General features: G+C 38.2%; 1 protein-coding gene across 1 annotated transcript in view; it reads left to right on the top strand.

Moving 5' to 3' along the window:
- The window catches only part of MPP7 (MAGUK p55 scaffold protein 7), a 295,481-nt gene that overhangs the window by 171,582 nt on the left and 96,701 nt on the right, over positions 1-27,198 (top strand). The window contains exons 4-6 of the mRNA XM_049626949.1: positions 2,776-2,853; positions 5,469-5,549; positions 16,153-16,284. Of these exons, the coding sequence (XP_049482906.1) occupies positions 2,776-2,853; positions 5,469-5,549; positions 16,153-16,284 (291 nt within the window). The remainder of the gene's footprint in view (positions 1-2,775; positions 2,854-5,468; positions 5,550-16,152; positions 16,285-27,198) is intronic.

Raw genomic sequence — 27,198 nt, 5'->3', positions numbered from 1 at the left:
AATATGAAAGCCACTAGCCTCATGTGGGCATTTAAATTTAAATTAATAAAAATTACATAAGATAAAAAATTCAGTTCCTTAAGTAAACTAGCCACAGGACAAGTGCTCACTAGCCACATGTGGCCGGTGACCAACCATGTTGGGCAAGCAGGTACAGAACGTTTTTTTTTTAATTTTAAGTAGGCCCCATGCCCATCGTGGAGGCCAACTCAGGACTTGAACTCACAACCTTGAGCCTCATGAGATCAAGAATCGGATGCTTAACCGACTGAGCCATCTAGGTGCCCCCAGAATGTTTTCAATATCACAGAGAGTTCTGTTGAATAACCTTGGGGTGAAGTTTATACGTCTTACCTGTTTATTATATTAGTATTTAAAACTCATTTTTGTTTTTCATTTTCTTCCTGGATATTATAAATACCAATAAAAGTCAATTATTTGGGAAACAACGGACAACTTAGAACTACTTAGAATAATTTTTACTTTCCTACCAACTTAATTTTTAAAATTCTGTCCTGAAGTGAAACATGTATCAACATAGGGTTACCGGCAGTTAGAAATTCTAGGAGAAAAAAAAAACACAAAAAAGAAACTGTAGGAGAACATTTGAAAATTCTTGATAGAATACAAAGTCTCAGGGTGGGCAGGGTGGGGGCAGGTTTTCATATCACTTGGCTGAAGATCTACAGAAGATGATGTGGAAAGAGGGGCTCACAGGTTTTAAAAGACACTCAGAAGCAGCAAAGTAAGTGGAGAAACAATACATTTATTTGGGGCATGTAATTTTAGGCTGTGATTACAGTAGTGTATCAATATAAATTAATCTGGAAAACCAAAGAAATGTTGGAAAGAAAAAATAAGGGGAGGGGTGCCAAGGGACCATCCTGTGGTCATTGGAAACAGCCATTATTATTTGTCACGTATCTGCCCAGCCTCCTCTCTGTCCTGTTCAGCCAGCAGTGAACGAGGTCCGTGAGAAAGGCAGAGGAATGTTAGTCTGAGAGGCAGGCTTCTGGAGCAGTGAAGAGCTCGGACACTAAGCCAGGTGGCCTGACCTTTAAGTCCCAGCTCAGCTGCTTCTCTGTGGAACCACAGCACATTGCTTAACTCCTGTGTATCTGCTCATCCGTAAAATGGGATGCTGTTGCATTCTGCCTCTTACTATTCTTGTGAGGGTTAAGGAATTAAAATACTGAACTCCCTGAAGACTGTATTACTGATAGTACTGATCACTGTTATATAGGGAATACAGACACACGGTAAGTCCCTAGTAACTATGAGCCTCTGTATTTATTATTACAGGGAAACAGACATTTAAACGAGTAGTTGCAATAAAGCTAGGCGAGTCTTCCGAGAAGGGTAGGTTCAGCATTCTACGATAGTGTTTGTTGAGGTGACTGAATTTTTGATACTGACTTAAGCAAAATTAATTCAGCTCTTAGGTGGGACGGTTTTGTTTTCGATCATACTGTAATAGTTTCTCACATCAAATCTTGCTCCTTCTATAGCTTGTAGTCTTAACACAATAATTTGTTTATTACCCTACCGTGATTAATACTTAAATACTCCAGTATTTCAAGCAAAACTGTGGCCCTGATCACTGGTAATATCATAAGTGTCAAAATTCTTTCCCTGATACTTTGCATCGTGGACCAGCTTGCCAAAAAGGTAATAGAATCCTCTCTTAGCAGTAGCATCTGGCTAATCAAAATAAAATCTATCTTCCAGACATTTTACAAGAGAGTTTGGTTAGCTTTCAGTATAATTAAAGAGTATATTACTGGATACCTAAGAGTGTATTACTTGATACCTATTAAAAATGGGAAATTCTGAAGTGCAACTGTTTTTTATATATAGTGAGGGGCAATTTCTTCAAGTGTAAATGAATAAGTAGAGGCTCAAGTAAGTTTTCAAGTATAACATTTTAAGGGCACCTCTGTATGAGCTGAAATTGATCAAACTGAAATCAATCAAATGCTTTGCGTTTGTCAAAGCATCTTTCATCTCTTGATAATACTCGTTTTTTTGTTTGTTTTTACAGAACGCTGTCTTATAATGCACTAAACTATCTTCTGGCCTTTTAGTATCTTGGGTAATGATGGGAAATGAAGGACCAAAGTATTTATTATTTAACAATATAATTTTACTGGTTTTACAGTACAGAAAATTATTTAAGCTTAATAGTTATGAGACGTGTCTCTCTAGCTATGAGAACTCTCTTTGTTTCTTAGAAGTTTGACCCTGGGCGGGGGAGACGTTGACAATTTGGGGGGAAAAAAGACTCAAAGGAACAGCATGCTCAGGAAGGCGTTCCCAGAGTGCTGACCACTGGCCCCCACAGTGCCAGCCCCCTCGCTCTTCGTGGTTATCACAAACCAGCCTGGCAGGATGTAGCTGCCAGCTTATCACTTTGCTTTAATCATAATTTATGTTTTTAGCAGGAATATAAATTACAACCAATACTTAAGGTATTGAAGCAATATGTTTTAGAAATTACAGATTTTATAAAACTAACAATTATTCGGGGGAAAAACTAAGGTTTAGCTTTTCTGTGAGTCCTATTTGATAACGATTTTTTCCCCCATTTGACCTCATGTTAGAAACACTGGACCAGAGATGAATGATGCCCACATACCTGTCATCTCTAGGTGTATCAAAACATACAGTTTTTGTTTAGAGAGTCGAGCGGATCAGTTTTCTTGGCGGTGATAAAAATCTTACAGTATCTTCCTGTTTGCCAGCAGGTGAACTTATACTCGCTTGTTTTTCTTCCAGATTCATGAAAAACTCCACTACTATGAGAAGCAGAACCCTGTGCCCATCCTCCACGGCGCAGCGGTCTTGGCTGATGATGTAAGTGTGCCTTCCTGAGCTCCCTGGGACATGGCTCCCTCGGGCCTGGCCGGGACGGAGCTCATCCCGGTGCAGACAGACGCGTGTGATCCAATGAGCGAAAACCAGAAGAAGCTGCAAACGTTTCCAAAAGTCCTGTCATCACAGAGCTTATGCTGATATTATGCTGATTTTCATTCACTCTCCTGCTCTAAAAATTTTGCATTGGAGATACCATCTTGTTCTGCCTTGGTAACTACGTAACAGAAATTTTAGGCTCTAACTCTCCCGGGAGAGAGAAGCTGTCAGCTATTAGCGTTCTGAGAAAAGTCACAGGCAGGAGGAATGCTTTGGAGAAATAAAGACAAATGAGATATGTCTATTGCTGACAGTGCTAAAAAAAAATGACAGATACTCGTATAGGAATGAGGCATATGAAATACATAAAAAGACAGGATTGTTTTTAAAATGGATTATAAAGCATAGTAATGATTTATGGATATTAGACCTTTCCAAATTACCTTCATAACCAAAAAATAAATTTTAGAAGCAGTTGGCATTGATGGAGTAGTTAATTTCCTGTGGCTATAATTTTATTTTCGATCTGGGGGAGGGAGCTAACTTGCTGTTTCTTACTGTTAACTTTCAAACTCGGATGAATTGAGAGCGCACCTGGATAAACTATAAGACACCAAAGCTGCACAAGAAATCGGTTGCGGGTGAAGGCTCGTCTTAGTGATGTCCTGTTAACTTACCTGTTGCCTTTTAAACTTTTTACTTTGTCGTGATAAAACAAGCAGTAGTTCACTTGAGTAAAATATCAGGGCCATAAGTATAATTTAAGAAAACCAACCACCTTCCGAGGTTGATTTTCTTATATATATTGTATCTCCTAATTTAGATAATAAAGCATATGTAATAAATCTCTCAGATGTTTGCTGCCTGGTGAGTCCCCAGCCTCCCTTCCAGGTTTATCCAGAGATTACAAATTATCGGGATGTTTCAGTGTATGTGTTTTATGAGGCGACTTACTCCTGTGCATCGTAGAACCAAAATTTTTGAAGTGAAGGTGTAGATAGAATTCTACAGCTGTAAGCTATAGTTGCCACTCGAGAAAGTCTTAAAAATCACCTTAAAGACATTGACTCTTGAGGGTTTGGGGAAGTATTTGTTGATATCCAATGTGATTGAGGCCCAATCATATTACAGTATTGCTTTTAAAAAAAAAATTAGAGACTTATACAGTAAAATGTAGCATTTTCTAATTCATCCCAGCAATATATTTAAATTTTTAAAAAGTGACTAAGGCATGCAAAGAGCCTTTCATGCCTTTTTGTAAGTTAGCGATTATTTCTAAGAATTATTTTAACTTTTTACCTTGGAAAAGTAAAATCACTTTTTGAAATGTAACCAGGGAATTTATCAATTTTATCAGATTTTATTTTTTGTGTATAATTTATATTATGCCCTTCTTTTAGAGAAAAGTCCTTTTCCAGAGATAAGAACAGCTCTTTTTAAAAACCTTGGTGGAAACAAAAAGAAATTTCATGCAATTATCTTAAGAACGGTTTTTAAATGAAAATATATGTACATATTTTGAATTCTTTACTGAGTATTTCACAATTTTTTTTCTTTTTTTAAATTTCTTTCTTTTAATGTTTATTTAAGAGAGAGAGGGAGGGGCAGAGGGAGAGAGAGAGAGAATCTCAAGCAGGCTCTGCTCTGTCCGTGCAGAGCCCGATGCAGGGCTCCAACCTCACAAACTATGAGATCGTGACTCGAGCCCAAATCAGAAGTCAGATACTTAACCAACTGAGCCACCCCAGCACCCCTGTAATTTTTTTTTCTATTTGTTCTTGCTTTTCTTTCGAAAATATATGATCCTTACCATACCTGAAATGGAACAGAATGCTGATAGGAACATCTCTAAGTGAAGAACATGAGACAGGTTCAAGGTTCTAACCCTTTCTTTAGCTAGAATCATCTACGGGCATTCTCGATCATTATAGTAGAATACAGTCAGCATTTTTGGTACCAGAGTACTTGTCAACCTATTGTAAGTCATTTTACGATTAGCCTGGTTCCCATTTAACGGACTTCTTAGTCTGTGTAGGTAAACATAATAAAAGTTTCAGACCATTTGCTCTATTAGAGACATTCTAGTTCTTTTTCACTTCAGCTCTAAACAGCAAGCTACTGTGGATTTTTGGAAACCCTGTGGGTTTCACCACCTCATTCAGAAACTTTTTTTACATTTTTTTTCTTTTTCTTCCTTTCTCTCTCTTTTAAAAAATAGTGTCAAAGCCTGATCCAGTCCTTTTTACAAGTGGTCCTTTGTTTGCATGCAAAAGACCATTCCTTAAGATGAAGTGCTGGGATTTGCCCTCATTGCAATAAATCAGAAGGTGATCTGGCTGATAGGATTTTTTTTAGTTATACTCTCAGCCAAGATCCCGGGCTGGGACCTGGGCTACCAAGGGCCTAAAAAGAGGAGCAGTGATTGATCGTCTGTTTTCTTTCATGCTGACTTTTCCTTAATCACTGGAAAGTGGCAAGATAGATTCTCATTTGTCACACATGGAGCTACACAGTGCTCTTACTAAATGCTCTCTCTGTCCATGTGATCTCCCTTGCAGCTGGCCGAAGAGCTTCAGAACAAGCCATTAAACAGTGAGATCAGAGAGCTGTTGAAACTGCTGTCAAAACCCAATGTGAAGGTGAGGACATGTAATAAATTATCTTCCAGAAGAGCCACTTTCTGAGACTTCAGATGAATTTTGTTTCAAGCATCAATTTTCAGTAAATATCTTTTCAAATGGTGCCCGGCATTTTAATAACCTAAATTCCATTAAGGACAAAGAGTTGAGCGTTTGATGATAATGTGACCAACTACAAAATACTTTAATTGGGAAGCTCAGGGTTTAAGTTGGTGAATGTAATGTCACTTCAAGATCAATTTCTCATTAAATGAAGGTAAGAGTACCGAATACAGAGCCTATTAGTGGTTTTGTTCAGGTTCATTTTACTTGGCTACTTGATGGTATTCCAGTATATTTGACAACAATGTTTATTTTCCTATAGGATCATTTTTGCTTTCCTCTTCCCTCCCTTCCCTGTCTTCCCCGTCTTCCCCGTCTTCCCCATCTCCTCTCTCTCTCCTGATTCATGTTTTAATATATGCTACCATCTTACAGAGCAGAGCAGTTTTCCAATATAAAAGGAAAATATTGGTAGGCAGATTTCAGTTCTCCCTACCATTTTTTAATTGAAGAATAACTGACATAACAATATTGTATTCGTTTTAGGTGTACAACATCATGTTCTGATATTTATATATATTATAAAATGGTCACTGTAATTAGTCTAGTTACCATCTGTCATGATACAAAATTGCTACATTATTATTGACTGTATTCCCCCTGTGGTCTACGACATTCCTGCATCTTATTAGTTTATAACTGGAAGATCGTACCTCTGAATCTCCTTTATGTATTTCACCCCTTCCCTGCCATTTTCTTTCCAGCCGTATCAGTTATCTTTCCTTCAAGGGTGGTTGGTCAACAGAAGTCATTTATAAATCTTCCTGTTAATTCGAAGGTCATTAATGCACTAAATCCTATAACGTGTACATTTTGGACTTGATACTCCTGCAATTACATGTGAAGTATTTTTCCATGAGTGAAAATTACGTATGGACAATGTGATTAGAATGACAATTTCTATTATCTATCTATTGTTTATCTTACGACAGTTTCTATTAAGCATACGTAGGCTGTCAAATGAATATTTCTGCATAGATACCAAAAGTGGTTTTTGCCTTCCTTGAAAAATCTCCTGTGGAACTGTGCTATAATGGTCTTAAATTGGTAGTCAAAAAAGATAGTATTAAATAAAAGATGAAGCGAAAACATGCACAAGCCATAATTCCTAATCCCTGTAAGTAAAATAAGTACATGAACATATTGTTAAAAATTAATGGACCCTGATTAGTAATTTGGAGTCATTGACTTGTACTGGTACAGAGGAGATTGAATTTTAGTTCTGAAAGAATAAGGAAATTAAAGACACAGTGTTCAGAAAGGTGAAGAGCTCAGAGTAAGAGATTCATAGGTAGAGAATTTTCTGAAAATGTCTTCATTTGGTCTCAGAGTACACATGAGAATTTAATATTGAACCAGAAAATGATGAGGTTAGCAATGGAAGGCTTGTTAAACTCCTACTTGAGAGTGTTATCTTGGTTTGAGTATTAGAAATCAAAGAAGAATGTTTCTGACAAAAACCAACAACATGATTTGATATTCAAGAGTGTTTGCAATGGAATAGTTAATAAAATATTATACTGGATGGAAACTGGTATTTGCCTTGAGAGGGAGGTATGATTTTAGATGGTATTCAGCACCATTGGCTACGCCTTATAATTGGATATTGAAACTTTGTCATGGTGAAAATATTTTAGATGAAGACTTTTAAAACTTTTTGTAATTATATAGCCATGTGGTAAAAGAATGGGTGGGAAGTCAGATTGAAAGGTGTCTTTTCAAGAAGTTATGTGTAGGAAGTGGGTAAGATTGCAGACACATGACGTCACGATTGACAATGACAATTTCTAGTTAGCCAGTCTTGGGAAAAAATCTTCCGTCCCATTTTGACCTAACATTTAACATTGATTTCTTTGAAATCATTTATATTAACTACCATCAATTTGAATTTCACTTTTTATAGGTAATTACTGTAAGAAGTCGTTTAGTAAACTAAAATATTTGCTTGTCTTTTTTTCAAAGCAGAAGCAAGGTACAGTAGAATATGACAGGTATCCATGAATTATAAGTTGAACCAACAGTTTTAAATATGAAAAATGTAACTCCCAGATGTTAATTTGAATATGTTTTTAATTTTTTAGTGGTTAAGAGAAATAATTATTTGCTAGTTAAAGATGGCTGTTCCACTTAAAATACTTAGCGCACAGTAGTGAAAAGAAGCCTGAGGTGTACCTCCAAAGCAATAATGATGTTTATAAACAGACGCGGATATATACAACCAAATATACAGCCACTGTGAGAAGGATACTGCGTGTGTCCTACAGATCTGCCAGCTCTTTTTTGAAAAGTTTTAAAACTTTCTCTGATTATTTATAATGTTGCCAGAGTCAGATCTTCATTCATTCATTCTCAAATGTCCCATGCCTACTCTGTGCCAAGCCCTGTAGATAGAACTTGCAGAAGGTACATGAAGGCTAATGCAGCTGACAGGAGAAATGTTGGGTAAAAGGATGCGTAGAAATACTGTGGAACACAGAGGAGAGGGGTGATAAATCTAAATTTGGGAAGTGGGGAGGGGGCTCAAGAGAACTTTGCAGAGGAAGTGACATAGAAGTTGAGCCCTGAAGATTGGCTTCGAGGTCACCAAAAAAAGGAAAAGGAATGAGAGATGAGTCGGGGGGGATGTGAAAACCGATGTTTTAAATAAGGTGAATAGCGTATGAAATCCCATCAAGTAACTTGTCAAGTTTGAAGACACAAAATAAGTTCAGTGTGGTTGAGCAGTAGCTTGTGGCAGAGGGGAGGGGGCGGGAGTTCAGAGCTAGACAGGGGATCCTTTGAGTGGCAGGGGTCGGTGGGGGGGCATATATGTCCTGGTTGGCCCAGGAAGTCTGGTTTGTGCCTATGGTACCAACATGATTATTAATAGCCTCCTTCCCATTCTTTTGTTTCCTTCTTTAGATGATAAATTAACATGGCCACCCTTACTGTGAGCATCTTAAAAAGTTTGGGTGTCATCCTAAGAGCAGTTGGAAAGCCACTGAAAGGATTTAAACAGGCAGGCGACACAGTCGCTTTCGTGTACAGGTTCTCAGAGTGGAAGGGGGTGGTAGGGTGGGAGAAGTGGAATGCTGAATGGAGGAAGGCCAGCCTCGAGCCTGAGGAAGTAATCCAGGTGAAGCACGATTATGGCCTTAGTGAAGGATGTGAGGGGATGGCAGTGGGGGATGGGTGGAACTGGATGTAGCTTCACTACGTGGTATTGGCACAACTGGTTGATTATTGGGGGGAAAATATATATATATCTAATGTGTATTATATATAATGTAATACATAATGAATTCCAACTAGATTAAAGATTTGAGTATAAAAATTTGGACCATAATCATGGGATCAAGAAGAAACCTTAATAACCTCAGGAACAGAGGGACAGATAGACACCCACACACAGGAAACGTACAAAAAAAAAAAAAAACCATGAATGAGGTTAGAAGAAATCGTTTATTTATGTAAATAATTCACATTGGTCTTTAATAAGGTGTGATAATTTATTACTTTGACTCTAATTTTACTTTTTACAAGGGACTTGATGAAGACTTAAAAATAGGACATTTTTTGAGACTATGTACTTGCATTTCTAATTCAAGCCATGAAGAAAGTAGAAGTTCCTATTTCCATTGTTCCGTTAGTGAAGATGAGCATCATGCCGTATGTTTAGTGACTTTTTATTTTGTCCGTGAACTGTGTGACCTTTCAGGAATAGCTCCTGTCCACTGGCTGCATTAATTTTCCTTTTTTGCATGCAGAAATATTACATATATATTTTCCCATTATAAATAGAGTGCATTACTTTTTGTTTTGTGCACTTTTAACATTTTGATGTTTTGTGGACTTCTGTTTGGAGTAACAGTTATCTAACTTCTCTCTTAGAGGTGGATATTTCTGTTTTGTTTTTTTTTTTTTTTTTCTATTTAAACAGCACTATAATGCACATCTCTTGTATACTTCAGAATTTTATTGGGGATATAAATTGTTGGGTTAAAACGTGTGTATACTTGAAATTTCAGTAGTGATTGCCAGTTGTCCTTAGCAATGACCTGGACAGGTCCTCTCAGCATACATTGCCGGCCTCACACGTGAGAAGGTCCTTTGCTCCATGCCCTTGCAAGCCCTGTGCAATTAATGTTCTTTTTCATTTTTGCTAATTGACCACCACTGGAATATGTCAGTACTTTTCCTGTACAGCTTGTTGCCCTGGAGTCTCCAATAGTTAGGAAATGACTTGTCATTTTGTAACAGTTGTCTCACATGAAGGCTGTCAAAGATGTAAAGATTATACCCAGTCTTGAAATCTCTGAATCAGTCAGTTGCCACATACGAACAATAAATAATAATTACTCTTATTACTCAGTAGTGGTTACAAAATACAGTCTTACTGTCCAAATCTTAAAGTAACGAAGCATCAAAGAAACAACAGATGGTGAGAACAGGGAAGTGGTGTAGTGAATAGCACAAGGCCTCAGTAGAAGCGATAGGATGTGGGAGCTTCCTGTGGTGATGGGGTGGGCAAGAGCAATAGTGGTGGCCTTTGGGGGCACTCCTCTGAAGGGATATGGATCTCTACGGCGACCTTTTTTCCCGGGAGGCAAAGAGTCATTAATAAATAAGATCCACTCCTAGGCATTGCATGGCCACATTATAGGCAAATCCACCTCTCCAAGTCCTCATTCAGAGGCTCATTTTTTGATAAAACAGTGAAGTGACATCATCGCTAGAGCATGGTATTATAATTTAGGGAAGTTGGGGGAAATTTGGTGGGTTTTAAAAAGGCAATAAAATAAGAAGATTTGTTGAAATTTTTAGCTTTCCAAAACATGTCCTTACCAGAAATTACTCATTGCCTGAGCATGTAGAATGGATGAGACTTCATTAAAGCATGCAAAAGGGACAAGTTAAGCTTCCTTCTGGAGGAATAAATCAGTGTTACTCATTCTTATGAGTTAGACACTTAATTCTGTGGACTTGACAGGTACTTTGAACATACAATTGACTCCAGGGGGTCCAAAGCAGTGAGAGCCTGTGTGCCTGATGGGTTAGAAGGCCTAGTGTTCAATTTCCTGCATATTCTTCTGAACAACAGGTAAACCCATCAGTTGTGATTGGGTGATTATGGCATATGGAAATACAATTTTCTTATTTAGGTGTGTTGCCTTTCAAAAGGACAATCTGTATATTAAAGAATAAAGTCACCACAGTTAACAGGAAAATAGAATACAAAGTTACTTTTAGTTCAGAATAAAAATGTTGGCTAACCAAAAATACTTGTAAAGCAAAGCTATTAAAAATTAGGAACTTAGTATTTGTAAATCTTGGAATCCAGACATGGAGATGAAAAGCTAAAGAGGGAAAAATACATAGCTGGTGTTACTAATATTGCCTATCAACCATAATAATCATTTTATTTTAGAAGATGTTTATTAGTGATCTCTATTAGTCTTAATTATGTGCAGGATAGCTACCATAGATACCCAGATAGTGGACATTTCTGATGTTCTTCATTCAACTCTTTATAAACCCATATTCCCATCTGCTGTCACTCCTATCTTCCTGTCTGAAAGACTTCCTGTACCATTTCTTGTAATGCAAGTCTTCTGGTGATACATTCCTTCAGCCTCTGTATGTGTTTAAAAACTCTTCAATATCTCTTCTTTTCTCAAAGATATTTTTGCTAGGTATAGAATTTTCGGTTGGCAGTTTCTGAGTATTTTAAAGATGTTGCTCTTGGGGCACCTGGGTGGCTTGGTCGGTTGAGCGTCCGACTTCAGCTCAGGTCATGATCTCACGGACCGTGAGTTCAAGCCCCGCGTCGGGCTCTGTGCTGACAGCTCAGAGCCTGGAGCCTGTTTCAGATTCTGTGTCTCCCTCTCTCTCTGCTCCTCCCCTGTTCATGCTCTGTCTCTCTCTGTCTCAAAAATAAATAAACGTTAAAAAAAAAAAAAAGATGTTGCTCTTTTATCTTGTGGCTCACGTTTCTGAAGTGTGTTGTCATTGTTATCTTTTTTCTCTTGGCTGATTTTAAGATTTTTTTTCTTTCTCACTGGTTTTAAGCAATACAGTGTTATTTTTTTTTTATGCTTTTTGTGCTTAGATACAGATAGAGGCTTTTTTTTACCCCATTACATTTGGAATATTTTCTACTATATTTCTTTAGATATTTTTTTAGCACTTCTCCTTTCTTTGGAGATGCCAGTTAGGTGTATATAAGTTGTCCCATGGCTCCATAATGTTCCGTTCATAATTTTTCACTATGTCTTCTCTTTGTGTTGTTTCATTTTTGATAGTTGATAAATTGCTTTAACTACAAGTGTTAATCTCATTCACTGTACTTTTTAAAAGTACATACATTGTATCTTTTATCTCTAGAAGTTTGATTTTAATCTTTCTTGTATATTGCAAGTCTCAGTTTTCAGTCTTCCATCTAACTTTTTAAGCATTTGGGATACAGCGATAGTAATTGTTTTCCTTTCCTTGTCTGAAGTCTGTGTAATTTCAGGATTTGGTTCCATATAACTCTATCATCTGTGTAATTTTCAGGGTTTAGTTCTATAGCATTGTTTTTCTTCATTATAAGTAGTATTTCCTTCTGTTTTCATATACCTGATAACTTTTGTTAGTAATTGATTGACTCCCAGTCAGTATGAGTTTTACTTTGTTTGATGCTGAATGTTTTTATACTTTTATAGATAATATTCTTGAGGGTTTTTTTTCTGTTATATAATTAAGTTACTTGGGAACATGTTGATTCTTCAGAGTCTTGCTTTTTAAGCTTTGTTGGGTGAGATCTTAGCTGTGTTTAATTTTGGGCTATTTACCACTATTAAGACAGTATTCCTCTCTTCACTATCCTCAGTGCCCTGCATATGCCAAGCCTTTTTCCCCTGATGGAAACAGGAGTTCTTCCTGCCCTGTGTGAGCTTTGCCAGTTGTTCTCTGCAAGGCAGAGTTTTTTAAACTTGGAACTATTGACATTTGGGGGTGGAAAATTATTGGGGGAAGGGATGGCAGGAGAGGGCAGGGGACCATCCTGTGTGCTGTCAGATGTTTAGGTGCATCCCTGACCTCTGTGCACTAGATGGCAGTAGCATCCCCCACACTGAGACAACCCAAAATGTCTCCAGACATTACTAAGTGGCTACTGGGGAGTAAAATTGTTCTCTACTGATAACCACTGCTCTAATCCTTTCTGGTAGTTTTTTGGGGTTTTTTTTTTGTTGTTGTTGTTGTTTTGTTTTTGTTTGTTTGTTTTTTTGTATGTATGCCTTGGCTAAGGATTCAGGGGGAACCTACTGAAGATCTCCGGAGCCCTGTGTCCATCCCGCTGTCTTCTCTTTCATGCTCTTGAGACCCTGAGAGCTTTAGTCTCTCATCCTCCCAGTGTTCTCAGCTTTGTTGTCTCAACTTAGGAAGACCAGTGGGTTCTACCCAGGGCCTTCTCCCCCAACACAGCCAGCAAACTCTGGGCTTAAGAGGCTCACATTTGTTTCCTGTCTTCCGGTGATCACTATCCTTCATTGTTTGGGTCCAGTGTTTTCCAAAACCATTGTTTCATCTTTTTTTTTTTTTTTTTTTGAGTTTTCTGTTTTTTAGTTATCTTCCAGTGGAGTTCTTAATAACTTCAACTTGGCTCTCATCCTCATTCTTGAACGATGCTTTTCCTAAATACACAATTTTGGGCTGGCTGTTATTTTTTCTAAGCATTTTCCAGGTATTTTAACTGGCTTCTAGTTTCCACTGTTGCCAATCAGTCATCTCTCAGTCATTTTGTTTGTGTTTCCTTTTTGATGTTCTTCAGATCTTCTCTCTTCAGTCTTTGGTGTGCTGTAGTTTCACTATGATGTATCGAATCTTGCATTTCTTTCTATTGTTCCTGCTTCCTGATGGATACATTGGGTCTCCTGACTCTTCAGACTCCATCTCTCATTACTTGTCAAAAATTTCAGCCATTGTCTCTTCAGATATTTCTTCATCTTGATGCTGTTTATACTTTTACTTTGAAACTCAGGTCAGATGGAAAAAGCACCAGCCCCCAAGGAAAAAAACATTAATTAGGCTCGTTAAAATTTGGATTCCTTGTTAGTCAAAAAACCCTAACAAGAAAGGGAAAGGGAAGCTACCAAACATGAGAATACATTTGCCGCATATGTAACCAACAAAGGCTTGGGTCCAGTATGTTATAAAGAATTCTTACAAAACAATAAGAAAAAGACAGATGGAATAGAAAAATGTGTGAAGATCTTGAACAGGCATCTTACAAAAACAGATTTCATTAGTTATAAGAAAAATGGAATTCCAACCATAAGAAGATACCATTATGCATCCAGAATGGTGAGATTGAAATTACTAATGTAAAATGTTGGGGATCATTTGATACAACTAGAACTCACTTAAGCTGTTGGTAAGAGTACAGTTGGGACAAGCACTTTGAAAAACTGTCTCTTAGTTGGTAATGTTGAATATACTTAGAACCCATGACCCAGACTTTTCTTTCTCAAATATACTTGACCTTTGAACAATGCAGGGACTAGGGTCACTGACTCCCTACATGTTAGAAATTTGTGAACTTGTGTATAACTTTTGACTCCCCAGAATTTAACTACTGATAGCCAACTGTTGCTTAGAAGCCTTACCAACAGCAAAATATTTTGTGTGTTATATGTATTATATACTGTATTCTTCCAATAAACTAGAGAAAAGAAAATGTTAAGAAAATTATGAGGAAAATAAAATACATTTATAATACTGTATTTATCAAAAAATATCCACATATAAACGGACCCATGCGATTCAAACCGATGTTGTTCAAGGGCAAGCTATGCTTAACCCATATTGTGTGTGTGTGTGTGTGCACACACGTGCATGCATCAAAAGATAGGAAATATTAATAGTAGCACTATTTATAATAGCCAAGAACTGAAATCATTCTAAATGTCCCCCGAAGGCATAGAAAATGTGAAATATACATACTTGGAAAAATGGACCATAGGTGAATGCATCTGGACCATTGAGAGGCTATTGCAATTCTCCAGGTAAAACACAATGACATCAATGAGCTAGATCAGGTATCCCCCAACTTTTCCTATAAAAATGGTCTCTTGCTTCCACTCAGTTTTTGTTCTTGTAACATGACGGCAGCTATAAACAATACATAAATGAATGAAGAACATGTCACAGTAACATTTCATTTACAAAAACAGATGGCATAGTTTGCCAGTGTCTGCTCTAAGAGCTGAGAGAATAGAACACATTTTAGGATATATTTTGCAAGTAGATTTAACAGAATATAGATTGGGTGTTGAGGAGTGTAGGGTGGAGGAGAGATTTGTTTCAAGGATGATTTCTAGGCTTCTGGCTAGAGTAATTTATGGATTGTGGTGGTGGTGATAGAGAACAAGTTCGTTAAAAGTCTAAAACCCACTCTCCTAAAATAGTAGTGACATGTCAAGATTTGAGTGTTTTTCTGGTCTTTGGTCCAGAATGACAATGTGACTGTATTTTGTGGAGTTTAGCCACCATGACAGTAATGCCTAGGAAAACTTTTATTTTATTCTTTAAAAAAAAATTTTTTTAACACTTATTCATTTTTGAGAGTGAGAGAGACAGACCATGAGCAGGGGAGGGTCAGAGAGACAGGGAAACACAGAATCCGAAGGAGGCTCCAGGCTCTGAGCTGCCAGCACAGGGCCCGACGCGGGCCTTGAACTCACGGACCATGAGATCATGACCTGAGCCGAAGTCGGACACTTAACCAACTGAGCCACCCAGGCACCCCTATTTTATTCTTTTATACGCATATTAGTTAACCTGTTACACAGCTAATGAAAAGGTGAGAAAACAGGAGAAGAATGAAAGTCAATTGCATTGCATTGGTCAGTTCCTTTTGTGTTTGCTGCTAACAGTAGGAAGGGAAAAATACAGTTTTCTCAGACTCCTACTGGCTCATTGACAATGTACCTGTGGCCTCATTTTCTCCCTCCTAGCCAAAGTACTAAGCCCCCACCCCTGTCCCCAGCTGCCACCCTTATAAGGATGAACCAGAGAATATACAGGTGAGAGTACTTTTTAAAAAAAATTTTTTTTTAACGTTTACTCATATTTGAGAGAGACAGAGCATGGCGGGGAAGGGGCAGAGAGGGGGAGACACAGAATCCGAAACAGGCTCCAGGCTCCGAGCCGTCAGCACAGAGCCCGACGCGGGGCTCGAACTCACAGACTGTGAGATCATGACCTGAGCCGAAGTCGGATGCTCAACCGACTGAGCCACCCAGGCGCCCCAGGTGAGAGTACTTTGATGCTGGTCTTGTCCTCCATGAGGGTTGGTAGCTAAGCAGAGCTGCTGTTGGCTGCTGTATGTACTCCCGTTCCTAAGATGCTCTTTTTCAAGTAGTTGCCTATGACCATTGTTATGTCAACACTGTAACCCCAGTTTGATTTTCTTTATAGCTTGATGTGTTTGGGATTTTATATTTGATTGATTTTTCCCCCCAAATTCTGACTTTGATAGGCTTTGCTCTCTGTACACGATACTGTGGCTCAGAAGAATTACGATCCGGTATTACCTCCTATGCCTGATGATATCGATGATGAGGAAGATTCTGTAAAAATCATTCGTCTGGTCAAAAATAGAGAACCGCTGGTGAGTTTTGGTATATGGCTTATGCTCAGACATGAGTAGGTACCCTGATAAAACCAAATCTGATGGGGCCACACCATTTATTCCTCTCTTTAAAACATAATTTTTCTGCATTTTTAAGCTTTAAAATAAATAGAGCATACATGTCTAAAAAACAGTATTTAGAAAAATGAAAAAAAAGCCAAATAAAATGGCAGCATTTTATTGGTTAGAGCAATAATTTGTAAAATGTGATATTGACCTTTATAAAAGAAAGCATACCATGAGCCAGTCACAGCTGATTTAAGACTAAACGGTGCAACTAAAAATAATTGCTCTGGCTTTTCTAGAAAGCTGATTTATTTTAAAGTAAAGGAGAAATTAATCAAATGTCTTTTATTTCAAAATGGTAATGTAGGGGCGCCTGGGTGGCTCAGTCGGTTAAGTGTCTGACTTCGGCTCAGGTCCTCATCTCACAGTTTGTGAGTTTGAGCCCCGCGTTGGGCTCTCTGCTATCAGCGCAAATCCCACTTTGGATCCTCTGTTCCTCTCTCTCTCTCTGGCCCTCCCTCACTCTCTCTCAAAAATAAATAAACATAGAAAACTGTAAATGTACCTATTTATTTTAGCTCCGGAATTTATACAATGTCAAATTGCATCAAGGGGTCTGTGGTGAGCAGAATGATGTTCCCCACCATGCCCAATGATGTCATGTACTAATCTTCAGAACCCGTGAAATACTACTTTAAATAGCAGAGGGACTTGTCAAGATTTGGTAAGGATCGTGAGATGGGAAGATTATCCTGGGTTATCTGGTGGGCCCCTTGTCATCACAAAGGTTTTTACTGAAGTGGGAAGGGCAGCACATCAGAGTTACAAAAAGGAGACGTGATGATAAAAGCAAAGGTTGGTGTGATGTTGCCATGAGCCACGGAATGCCAGAAGTTTCTGGAAACTGGAAAAGGGGAGGATCAGATTCTCTCCTAGATCCTCCAGGGGGAACACAGCCTTGCTGACACCTTGACTTTAGCTCCAGGACCCTCATTTTGGCCCTCCTGTCTCCAGTAACAAATCTGTGTCACAAAATTTGTGTGGCACATTTGTGTGGCACATTTGTCATGGCAGCAGTAGGATAGTAGTACAGAGTGTCTCCATATTTTGCTGAAACTGCATTCAGAAGAAAAATAAATTCCACTGTCTAGCAGTTGATTTTAAATGTGTTGGGGCCCATTTTTTTTCCTAATTGAGACATTTTGGTATTCTTAAAGCAAATAGCAGGGGATGATGCAATCCTTGCTGGGCACTGTGTGAAGTGCTTTACATATGTTACATTTATCCTCATAGTTGGTATCTCTTTTTCCATTTTTATAGACTAGGAAATGGATACGCAAAGAAGTGAAGGAACTTACTTATTACAGCTAATGAGTGGTAGAATGGAGGTCCGGGCCCTTTACCTGCAAATTCTAGTTTTTTTCTTCTACACCATATTGTGTCTGTCTGCTTTTCCCTTATAGGTTTTTTTCATGTTCTTGTTTTGTTTAAGGGCAACTTTGGTACATTGATAACTGCCCTGGATACTCCTACCCAGAAAAAACACGCAGATCGATTTCATGTAATACAAAGGAATTTATTGAGACCCTGATGCCCACCCATGGATGTCCTCGGGCTCCCTGTATTCCTGGTTAAGATTATTTAATGTAGATTATAAGTTTGTGCCTTTAATATGTGGTTTATAACGCTGTAATGTCTCTTGGTGTTTATTAAATAGAAGGTGATATACTTAGCAAGGATAGATGGCATGCATTTTGGATGTAGAAAGATCTTCCTCAGGGTCTATCACCATACAGTGACTAATTTCTGGTGGCTTCTGTGCATCCCTCGATAAATACGTTTTTTTGTTTTGTTTTGACAACTTCAGGCACTTGGATAACCGAAAGGCTGACCATCTTGAGGAGTTCAGGAATTCATTAGGAATAATTTCTTTGATCAGTTGTAGTTTTCCCAGGGGCAGTGGCTTTTGGTGTGTTGGCTTCGTGGGCTAACATTTAAAACACCACCAGCAATGTTTATGTCCTGAGCCTCTCTTGATCAAAGAACATCTTCAAAATGTTTGTCAAAGCAATTAGGCATGCACTGCATTGAGATTTTTTAAGTTTTAACTGGACCTGCTGCAAATTAGTTTCAATTTAAAAAGCAGTCGCGAATGAAGTATAGAAAATAACCTCCAGTTGTGTTATCATCCTTTGTTACTGAGTATATCACATGCTTTATAGCTAGTAAGCATGTCACAGCTTAAATAATTAGATCTAACTTTGACATCATCATCCTTTGTTAGCTCTCTTTTGTCCAAGTTTATATAATATAGAATATTTAAAAGGAGAATCTGAACTGGGGTAAATGGCAAGTTAGAGTTGATCAGACCAGGCAAATTTTTACACACACAGTGCAAGAGAAGAGAGGGAGTACAAAATACCCACAACGTTGTTACTTAGGTGAGGAGAAGTACCATGCGTTCTGGTAGCAAGAATAGAAGGAAATGCATGGGAGTGAAAATTTCAAGTTTCCTTATGATTATTTGGAGCCTGTGGGGCTCGGCAGGTGCTAGGAAGAGGCTAGAGATTTAGGAAAGGGAACCAGGTAAATTTAAAAATTGGTTGAATTGTTAATTTGTTTAAAAATTACTTCTCTGAAGCATGAGGATGTTTTCCGGATTTGTAACATTTGTATATGCAGGGGCTATCTTCAGCATTTCTTGGGATTGTTCAGTTCCTTATTCATGTACCATGGTTTAATTTGACAACTTTATAATATACTTGAAAGCAGCTTTCCTTTCTGCTTCCTCTCAAATGTGGGGTGTTTAAAAATTTTAACGCTGTTTCATTTGGATCCACAATTTTTATTCTGCTCTTTGCCTATTCTACATGAATTAAAAGTTGTCATATTCATTTCTCCATTATTTAAAAGTAAGTTAATAAAAGGTTTTTTTCCCCAAACATATGCAGTTAACTTCTCTAAACTAGGTTTATGTTTTATATTATTTTTATGTTCAAGGCAATCTAAAGCAATTTCAAGTACTTTGAAGTTATTTTACTTTAAAAAATTACTGTAGTCACTTGTCCTTTGTCTTCCTTCTGAGCCACAATTGTGTGTTTCTTGTTCAAGGAACTGTATTTAAAAAAAATAAAAATAAAAAACTTCACATAGACAACAACATCTACATGGGACGAAGAAATTCCCAAATTATTTGTTAGGATTTCTGAGATGAGTATTAAGATTTCAGATGTCATTTCAACCTTGGAATATGAAATCAAGTGAGGAGAATTACTTATCTTGAACTTTATTTCATCCAAATGATAATTAGTGTATTACTTTTAGTTTGACAGTTATAAAGGTAAAGTAGGATGCTTGGGTGAATACATTTAAGGCTTAAAAAATGTACTACTCAGAAAAGTAGGAAATGGTTATTTTCAACAAACTTGTCATTTTACATTTGTCGAATGTCACTTGTCATTTTGGAGAGGTTCTTGGAAAAGCCACAACTACCAAAGGGGTAGAAAGTGGGGGAGAAGCGGAAGCCGAGAGAAGATTGAATCTAAGGCATCCTTAGGAGAATGAATCCAAGTGGTAAGAGTCAGAAATAGTTAAGACGCGAGAAGCAATGCTGAAGTAAAATTCTAGTGATTGGATCATCAGGAAATTTTTGGCAAATGATTCAAGAGTAAAGGCTATAAGATTTAACAATGGAGGGGTTAGTTTATCCATATGATTTAAGAGTTTACTTTTGTCTGTTAGATTGAGGTATAATGTGGTGAAATAAACACCAGGCTTGGATTAGAGGACCTAAGTGGGAGGTAGTCTGGTGTCCCTTCTTTGCTCTATATCCTTGCAGGACCAAGTCAGTTAATCTCGCAGGCTGAGGCTTCTTGTTTGAAAATCAGGAGATCTGCCTCTTCTAGAGTGTTTTGAATGTCAAATAGCATGTAATGTACTTGAAATGCTTTGTATGCTTTATGCATTATGCAAGCACTATATAAATGTTGTATAGAATGATACGTAGATGATGGTTGTTGGAGAGGACCATTTCCGGGGAAAAGAGGCAGTGAGCACAGATCATGTAGGTGTTTGCAATGGAAAGGTGAGATGGTGATAGTTTAAGGGGAGGGATGGATAAATGAATTGAGAGAAGGAGAGAAAAACAATGGTCAGGATGCAGGGAGCAGAGCTATCCTCCCTCCCCATGAATTTGGAACAATTTGTATCTGTTTTATGCAGAAATAATTAATAAATATTATTATTATTATTTTTTTATTTTTTTATTTTATTTTTGGGACAGAGAGAGACAGAGCATGAACAGGGGAGGGTCAGAGAGAGAGGGAGACACAGAATCGGAAACAGGCTCCAGGCTCCGAGCCATCAGCCCAGAGCCTGACGCGGGGCTCGAACTCACGGACCGCGAGATCGTGACCTGGCTGAAGTCGGACGCTTAACCGACTGCGCCACCCAGGCGCCCCAATAAATATTATTTTTTAGGCACCCTTTAAGAAAGTGACCTTCACTTAGTGAGTGAGTGGATTATGATCTTAATTTTCAGTTTCTTGTATGGGTTGTCCTTCTTGCTTCTTTTAGAACAGTGCTGCTCCAACTTTGGTATCCTAAGAATTACCTGAGGTGCTTACTTAAAACGCAAACTTCACCACCTGTACCCCCAGAGAGTCTGCATCAGTAGGTTTCAGGTGGGACCTGGGAATCTAGATTTTTTAAATGTCTCAGATGTTCTTGATGCAAATGTTTGGTAGATGATGCTTGAAACCACTTTGATTTCAAAGGTTCAACCTGGCATCAACAGCACTGCCTGCTTAAGGAGGTCTTAGAATATTGGCAGTGTTGTAGGACATGCATTTTTTATGGAGACATCATGATAGCATGGGCTCATCAGGTCCTCTTTTATAAACCATTTTACAGCAGTAGCAAGACAAATGTAACCAGAATTTTAACTTCTCAATCTAACCCGAAGTTCTCTGTACTCTACTTTTTGGGTCAAAATCACATAGAATAAATTCAAAATAATTATATAAGAAAATATGTAAGTACTAAAACACTAGATACAACTTTATTTTCCTTGTGCTATCTGTGCCATAGGACTGTAGACTTTTGTACAAAATGGTATGTAACGTGTTCTATTTTATTGAGTTTTGATCTTCTTTTCATGCAAGTACGTTCCATTAAGAATACCTCAAAGAATTGTGGTAATAGGAGTTTGGAAAGAAAGATGGAAGCAGAAATCTTCAAGAATGAAGGGATCAAAACGAAGGTTGAGTCAAGGGCTAGCATCATGTAGAAAGTGGGAGATCATTTCTCAGGGTCCATAGTTCACCCTCCGGGGATAGGTAGAATCAGCAGGTAGCAGGCACCCCTGTTTCAAGGTTTGTATCTGTAACACAGTAACCCTTCAGTGTGGCAGTGCTATTCTTTACACATTCTAGAAGTGATTTCATCCAGCCCCTGGCTTTAAAAATCATCTGTGTGTCAGTGACTCCCAAGTCGATTTTTCTTCCAGATCTTTTTTTCTGAGCTTTAAATTTGTATGTCCATCTGTGTACTTGATATCTCCACTGGAATGTCGAATAGACATCTCTGTCTTCACGTGTCCAGAAGTAAACTGATCTTTGTCCCCAAATTCATTCCCCTCATAGGATTCCTCCTCTCAGTTGATTACAATCCCATCTTCCTAATTGCTCCGCCAAAAACCAGAGTCAGTCTTTGATACCTTTCTTCTTTCATGTACCCTTTCCAGTCCATTGGGAATCCTTTTGGCTGTACCAATAATATATCCAGACTATTCATCACTTCACCTCCTGCCAGTCAGATCCAAGCCTCCTTCATCTTTCCCCCGGATTAGTTTAACAACCCCCAGTTTGTTTCCTTGCTTTAGCCCTTGCATTCCTGCACTCTTTTCTTAACACAGTAGGTGGAGTGAACCTTTTAGATTATGACACTCACTCACGCTGTCCGGCTTCTCCTTGTTTCTTTCAGAATAAAATCCACAGCCCCCACGATATAATCTACAAAGTTCTACATGATCTGGCTCCCTGATGCCATCTACTCTCACTTCCTACTGCTTCTCCCCTTTTACCTTACTCCAGCCACATTGGCTTTTTTGCTCTTCCTTGATCACTCCATTCCATTAACAGCCTCATCCTAGCCCTTCTGTACTGTTTTCATCTATTCTTTCTCTTTGGCTAACTCCTTCGTTCCTTTTTATCTTTCTTTACTCAGATTTCATCTTCTCATTGAAGCCTGTGTCTTTACATTGTCTTCCCTGCCGCTCTCATACCCACAGTAGTAGCCACTTTCTAACATACTATATGTCTAATTATTTCATCGTTTGTTTATTGTCTTTCTTGTTAGATGTAAATTCCATGAGGGGGCAGAAATGCTTAGTTTTTTTCACCAATACATTACATGCCCTTAGAACTTGGCACAGAGTAGGCTCTCAGTAAACATTTGTCAGCTTCATTGAATCACGGAATAAGTCAAAAGGACTAGCATTAAGCACAACAAACTGGATGATCCTATATTGAAAATAGTATAATTCATAGTGAAGCAAGAGGCTTACTCCAATTACCTAATTCTGTGTTACAAACCACCCCCAAATTTTGTGGCTATACAACATTATATATCATAGTTTTAGAGGTTGATAGGCTCAGTTGGGTGGTTATTAAGTAGAGTCCCTCATATGTTCAGTTAGGTGGTGGCTAAGGCTGGGGTCATCTGTGAACTTCATTCCTATGACTGATGCCTGGATTGGGATGGCCGGAAAAATGGGGGCTGATCAGACATCTCTTTCCAGATGACCTCTCCACTTGGCTGGATGGGCCTCCTCACAGCATGGCAGTAGTCATTTCTTACATGGTGTCTGACTTCCCATAGAGCAAGTATTTCAAGAGGCCCAGCTGGCAGCTGCAAGCCTTCCTATAGGCTTACATGCCTTAGGACCATTTTCACCACTTGGTTTGGGAATAGGGCATATGCGCATACAGAGAAGGAGGGAATTGATGATGTCCATTGTAGATAAGCTAATGCAAGGGCAGTGAACTTCTAATTTGTGAATAAAAGGTGAAAGATATAGGGTAAGCAATATCGAATAGTTAAGACTAAAAATAGCATTCTGATCAGTTTGCCTTAGATAGGTCCTGACTTCACTGTACGCTAATTTTCTGATCTTAGATCATAGCCGTTTGTGATTATTTTCTCATCTATAAAATATGGATGAGCAGAGACTTGGATTCAAGGTGGTGGTGTAGGAAGATTCTGAACTCCTTCCTTCCCATGAATACAACAAATACACAACTCCATATAGAATAATTTGAAAAAGACTAGAAAACTGGATGAACAGAGCCTCTATGATAAAGGACAAAAAGGACAGCATCGGATAGGAGAGGCAGAGACACCAACTTGCAAGAAAAACAAAAAACAATACACACACACATACACACACACGGTAGGTGCAGTGATCCACAGTCAAGGAGGATCTCAAAAATACAGAAGTTTTCCTGGAGTGAGGGGTTTGTGCTCCAGACCAGGCACCCAGCCCCTTAAATCCTGCATGAAAGAGATGAGCCCCCTAAATGCCAGGCTTTGAAAACCAGTAGGGATCATGTGCAGGAAAATCATAGAACTGTAGGGAAGGGAGAGCCTGCTCTTAAGGGCTCGTGTGCAGACTCACTCACCCCAGGACCCAACACAAAAACTCCGATTTGAAAAGCACCTAGACCATATGCGAAGGAGACCCACTTACTGATCTTAAAGTGCTTGCCAGCAAGGCGGGAAGCTTTTGGAACTTTCCCCAGGGACGGAGTCACAAATACGACAAATATGATGGTGCCATGTTTGTGACCGCATCTACTTTGTTAAAGGTGGTGAAGGTGGGAGTCATTTTGGAACTTTTTCTCTAATCTGCTGGAGCTGAGGGGTGTGCCCAGCCAGGAACCCTGCCAATCCCCACACTGTGATTGTGCGTAACAGCTGGGCCAGGCACTAGTCCCGCCCACCCCTTGGCCACAGTGCAGCCAGTGCCACTCAGTGCAACCATGCATCACAGCCGGCTGTGCACCAGCCTGATACATTCTTGCATCGCAGACGTAGCCCTGCTGCAGCAAACAGGTTCATAACATACCACACAGGGGATGCTTCTTGAGCACCTAGCTCTGGCTAGAAGGGATTGAACTTCTGGGCTCCACATGACTCTCCTTTGAAAGGTCACTGCTTCAATACTAGGAGAGGTGATTGATAGAAATGAGCACACAGAGTCAGGCAAAATGAGGAGACAGAGGAAAATGTTCCAAACAAAAGAAGAAGACAAAATATGAGACAGGGGCATTAATGCCATAGAGATAAGCAATATGTCTGATAAAGAATTCAACGTAATGGTCGTAAAGATGCTCACTGAACTCAAGAAGATTGGATGGGCACGGTGAGATCCTCAACAAAGAAAATCTAACAAAATTCCAAACAGGAGTTACAGAGCTGAAGAATACAGAACTGGAAAATACCCTAGAGCAGTTTAGCAGACTGGATGAAGCCAAAGATCAGATCAGCAAGCTGGAAGAAAAAGCAATAGGACTCACCCACACAGAGCAGCCAAAAGAAAAGAGAAAAAAAAAATAAAGGTAACTTAAAGAATATTTGAATCAATATCAAATAGAATAACATTCACATTATAGGGGTCCATGTAGAAAACAGGGCCAGAAAACTTACGTCAAGAAATAATGGCTGAACACTTTTCTAATCTAGAGAAGAAAATGGACCTACAGGTCCATGAAGCCCAGATAGTTCCAAATAAGAAGAACCCAAAGAAATCCGTATCAGGACACATTATAAATAAAATGGTGAAAGAGAGAATCTTATAAGCTACAAGAGAAAAACAACTTCTTATATCAAGGGAAACCTCATAAGGATATCAGCAGATATTTCTGAAAAAACTTTGCAGACCAGAAGAGAGTGGCATGACATATCCAAAGTGCTGAATGGAAAAAACTTCCAACCTAGAAGTTTCTACTGGTAAGTTTAGTACTCACATTTGAAGGAGGGATTAAGAGTTTACGTATAAGCAAAAGCAGAAGTTGTTCATCGTCACTAAACTGGCTTTATAATTAATGTTAAAGGGACTTCTCTAAACTGAAAAGAAATGGCATTAAGTAATAAAAAGAAAGCATAGGAAAGTAAAAATGTTGCTGGAAAAGTGAATATATAGTAAAGGTAGTGGATCAGTCATTAATAAGGCAAGTATAAAGGTTAAGATACAAAATCAATAGAATTAACTACAATAAAATAAATAATAAAAACTACAATAATTAAAGGAGGCACAAAATAAAAAGGTGTAAAGTGTGACATAAGTATAAAACATGGGAGGCAGGAAGAAAAAACGTAAAGTTTTAGAGTATGTTCAAGTTGCTGTCAGAACAGACCATTATATACACAGAAAGTTCTAGGTGAACTTCACGGTAACCACCAGGCAAAACTTACAGTAAATACACAAAGGGAAATGAGAAAGGAATCTAAATGCAATGTAAAAAGGAAGAGAGAGAAAAGAAGAAAGGAATAGAGAGGAACTCTGAAAACAGAAAGCAATTAACAAAATGGTAGCAAGTATGTACCTATCACTAATTACTTTAAATGTACGTGGACTAAACCTTCCAGTCAAAAGACACAGAGTGGTTGTATGGATAAAAAAAACAAGACACATCTGTATGCTGCCTATGAGAGACTGACTTCAGAAGTAAGGACACACATAAACTGAGAGTGAAAGAATGGAGAAAGATATTCCATGCAAATGGAAACAAAAAGCTGGTGTAGCTATACTTATAGCTGACAAAATAGACTTTAAAATAAAGACATAGTAATAGGAAAAAAGGGCATTACATAATGAAAAACAGTCAATCCAACAAGAAGGCATAACATTTATAAATATATATGTATCCAACATAGAGGCACCAAGATATATAAAGCAAAGATTAACAGGGAGAAATTGTCAGCAATACTAGTAGGGGACTTAAAACACCCCGCTTACATCAGTGGATGCATTATCCAAACAAAATCCATGAGGAAACAGTGGCTTTGAACAACACATTAGACCAGATGGACTTAATATGTACAGAACATTCATTCCAGAAAGAATAGAATACACGTTCTTCTCAAGTGCACATGGAACATTCTCCAGGATAGATTACATGTTCGGTCACAAAACTTAGTGAATTCAAGAAGATGAAATATCAAGCATCTTCTCCACCCACAATGGTGTTGTAAAATCAAAAATCAATTACAAGAAGAAAATTGAGAAAACCACAAAAATATGGGGATCAAACAACATGCTACTGAACAATCAGTGGGTCGTTGAAGAAATCAAAGAAGAAGTTGAAAAGTACCAAGTGACAGAAATGAAAATAGGAACACCACAAACCAAAATTTTTGGATTTAGCAAAAGTGATTCTAAAAGGGAAATTCAGAGTAATACAGGCCTACCTCAATAAACAAGAAAAATCTCAAATAATTGAATTTTACACTCGAAGCCCAAAGTTAGTAGAAGGAAAGAAGTAAAAAAAAAGATCAGAGCAGAACTAAATGAAAGAGACAAAACAATAGAAAAGGTCAATGAAACTAAGAGTTGGTTATTTGAAAAAAAGTAAGTTGACAAACCTTTAGCTAGACTCATCAAGAAAAAGATTAAAGTAAAATCAGAAATGAAAGAGAGGTGTTACAACTAACACCACAGAAATATAAAGAATCATGAGACTATGAACAAATTATATACCAACAAATTGGACAACCTAGAAGAAATGGAGTCCCAGAAACATACAATTATCCAAGACCAGTCATAAAGAAATAGAAAATCTGAATAGACCAATTACTAGCAAGGATATTAAATTAGTAATCAGAATT

Source organism: Panthera uncia, chromosome B4 (genome assembly GCF_023721935.1).
Source record: "Panthera uncia isolate 11264 chromosome B4, Puncia_PCG_1.0, whole genome shotgun sequence".
Classification (NCBI taxonomy): domain Eukaryota; kingdom Metazoa; phylum Chordata; class Mammalia; order Carnivora; family Felidae; genus Panthera; species Panthera uncia.
This window is presented reverse-complemented; position numbering and strand designations above follow the sequence as displayed.